This window comes from Pelmatolapia mariae, linkage group LG3_W, assembly GCF_036321145.2.
Source record: "Pelmatolapia mariae isolate MD_Pm_ZW linkage group LG3_W, Pm_UMD_F_2, whole genome shotgun sequence".
Classification (NCBI taxonomy): domain Eukaryota; kingdom Metazoa; phylum Chordata; class Actinopteri; order Cichliformes; family Cichlidae; genus Pelmatolapia; species Pelmatolapia mariae.
The window spans coordinates 61673762-61676989 of record NC_086229.1 but is presented as its reverse complement, the minus strand read 5'-3'; the positions used below and the strand labels follow the sequence as shown (position 1 = coordinate 61676989).

Genomic DNA, 3228 nt, shown 5'->3' with positions numbered 1-3228 from the left:
TGACTCATCCATTTATATTTAGATTCAGAGAGTCATAGTAATAACAGTAATAATGTGTTTACGTATTCATTTAATTTCTTATTAAAAGTCAAGTATGGAAGAAAGATTTTTGAGCTGAAGCTAAATTGACTCAAATAGTTATTCCTCAATCTTTAACACATGTAAAGTGGACAATACATATTTTACAATGAATATTTAAGGAGCTTTAATTGTGTTTAACACATTAGTTTAAGCTCAGTGAGTTCACAGAGTTCCTTTAACCAACTTTTATAGTTCCTCTGAATCTCAACATGAACCCTCAACACACAGCATATTAAAAACTACCTCTGCTTCCTCTGATTGGCTGTTGTTGATGACTTGAGATTTTCTGTGACTGTGAGTCAGGTCATCAGCTGAAATGAGCCAGAATGAAAAGCAAAATAATTTTTGTTTCATACTGTGAGAAACATATTAGTGAATATTACATCAAAATAATTTACTGTGAAAAACAAAGTCTGAGTCTCACCTTCAGTTTTCCTGTGAATATATCGTCCCCCCAAAAGAACCAGTAACACCAGTAAGAACCCACAGATTGATTTAAGAAATGACAACACAGAGAGAGCAGTGGAGGAGAGTGATGGAGGAGAAGTGGATGAAGATGGAGTTGTTGATGTAGGTGGAGGTGTGGATGTAGGTGGAGGTGTGGTGGTGTGTTTGTCTAAAATAAAGCAAACACAGTCATTAAGTTGTCGTCACATTGTGAATGTTGAAAGCTGCAGAAACACAGACAGGTGAGTGTGTCACCTGTGACAGTGATCCAGCTGGATGGAGACTCTCCATGACCGCTGATGTCACACTTGTAGAGGCCTTCATCAGACCTGGAAACATGCTTGATGGTCATGTGACCTGTAGGCTGCTTCCTGATGAGGGAGCCATCTTTATAGAAAGCAGCTGGGAGGTTGGAGGGAGTGGTCTTTGTTTTACAGAGCAGAGTGACGTCATCTCCCTCCATCACAGGGAGGACAGGACTCTGCAGGATCACTGATCCACCTCAACACAGAGACAAACTACAGCATTTCATCCATTTACACACAGCTTCATCAACACTAACTCCACACACTCAGCTTACCAGTGACTGTCAGGTTAACCATGTTACTCATGGGACCCTCTCTGGACTCACACCAGTAAACTCCACTGTCCTGTGGTAAAATTGTACTGATGTTACAGGAAGAACCAGCTGGTTTTCCCCACCCATCTCCACACTGAGTCCTCTGTCGTTTGCTTATGTTTCTCCTCAGAGTCCATCCAGCAGAGCTGTCGTCCTCCTCACAGCTCAGAGACACAAAGTCTCTGATAAAGAACTGAGAGCTGCTGGGACTCACAGTCAGACGAGCTGTGAGAGTTAAAATAAAAAATTGATTATTCTTTTTATCATTATCAAAACCAACATGATTACAAACCCATAGATTAAAAAAAACCCTAAACCTGAAACTAATTCTGTGATTGTTTTTCTGACAGATTAAAGTTGAAAAAACTTCAACAGATGAAGAGAAGGTCCTTCAAGGAATATGTGAGGAACAATGTCTGAAACTAAAGATGTGACAAAGAGATTTGGAAATGGGACAAATTTTACCAACAACTGTTGTCAGCGAACTTTGTTTATTATGGTGATTTAATGTATTCAACAACATTATCTAGTGTAATCTTGTCAACCATTAATGCAATTAATTGCTTGCTTTTGTTGTTGTTGTCTTCAAAGCTTCAGTCCTGATGGGAAACATCACTAAACATTTAAAGGATGTAAACAGACAGAAGAAGGTTACTGACCTTGGTGTGTTGTGCAGCTCAGCACTGAGATCAGAACTAAAGAGAAAAGGTTGGTTTGAGTTTTCACAAACAAATCAATTCTTCATCAATTAGTCAATCAGTGAAGTGATAAGTAATATTATCTTCTGTACTGCTGTGTCTGATAAAGAGAAGAGATTCTGTGCTATTGGGTTTATGCTTCATGTCAAAATGTGAAACTTTTATATCTTAATCTGGGGAGAGAGGAACTTTTGGTTTATTGTTAAGCAGGAAAGATTTTGAGTTTTTGCATTGTTCTACTTTGTTTTCATGCGGTAGCCTTTTTGTATGCATTGTCTAAAAGACAGCTTGTATATTAATAAATGTATGTTCTCTGTGCAGTCCTTTTTTAAAAATAACTAAATTGCTAAATTCAGTTTTTCACAAATTGTTCATTTGTGTTAAGACGGCTAAACCTGCTCTTCACAGCTTAAATGCGTCTGCTTTGTGTTTTAAAATTGCTTTAAATTCTATTTCACTTTCTTGTTCATGTCATTTTCTTTCATCCATTATAAAAAATTTCAAGGTTCAACATTCAAAGCGTTTATTGCCATTTGTACGTGCAATGAAATTCTTCCTTTGCTGTCCATACACAAATACAAAGTTAGGCAAGGGTTAAAAGAGGGAGATGAAATAAAAAAAGGTAAAGGATAAAAATAATGAAAGATAAAGAAATAAGTACAATTTAAATAATTTAAACAAAAATTAAACAATTTAACAATTTAAAGACGTCTTTTACTTACTGAGCAGACAGCCCAGAGAAGTTTCTTTCATCGTTCCTCTCAGTGGTGAGACATGTTTTTCACTTACAGTCTGAAGACACGAGAAAAATAATCCCCTCCCTCTTGCTCTGTGTGCCCCCCCCCCCCCCCCCCCCCCCTTTTTTAACCTATTCCGATGTAGGTGGGTGGAAAAAACGAAAACGGAAAATATTTTTTCATCATATAACAAGACGGTGAAAATACTTTATAAAACCAGACTGTCCTTAAAAGAAAAAAGAAGAAGAAAAACTATCTCTAAACCAGCTGCTCCAGCACGTTTACATGGCCGAACCTACGTTTTGAAATTAAGCGACCTCTAGCGGTCACAGAGGAAAGGACATGTAAATTACATGTTCATGTTTCGTCGGTAAATGTCGAAGAAATATGGAAATATGGATTTTCTCAGAAGTCTGGGTTTTTTTTGGTATTATTATTTTTCTTTGTTTCACAGCTGTGTTGTGCTGTTTATCCCTCTGCATTTCTATCTCACCTTCCTACTAAGCTACACTACAAATATACTGGAAGCTGCTCAGAGACAGCTTTGAATGCACAACAGCTCCTGCGTCTCTGCCTCATCTGACTCTTTGCAAAATTTACAGTGACTCTAGACCAGAGAGAAACTGGAAGATTGGTTCACATATTT

The 3228-nt window shown here is 37.6% G+C and overlaps 1 protein-coding gene across 1 annotated transcript; it reads right to left on the bottom strand.

The window, feature by feature from the left end:
• Nucleotides 1-285: 285 nt before the first annotated feature.
• LOC134623831 (low affinity immunoglobulin gamma Fc region receptor II-like) lies at nt 286-2598 on the bottom strand. The gene is made up of 6 exons (XM_063468845.1): nt 2568-2598; nt 1807-1842; nt 1109-1372; nt 784-1029; nt 506-697; nt 286-392 (listed from the first exon to the last, which is right to left on the bottom strand). Exons 1-6 carry the CDS (start codon nt 2596-2598, stop codon nt 286-288), a joined length of 876 nt encoding a protein of 291 aa, XP_063324915.1.
• Nucleotides 2599-3228: the final 630 nt, after the last annotated feature.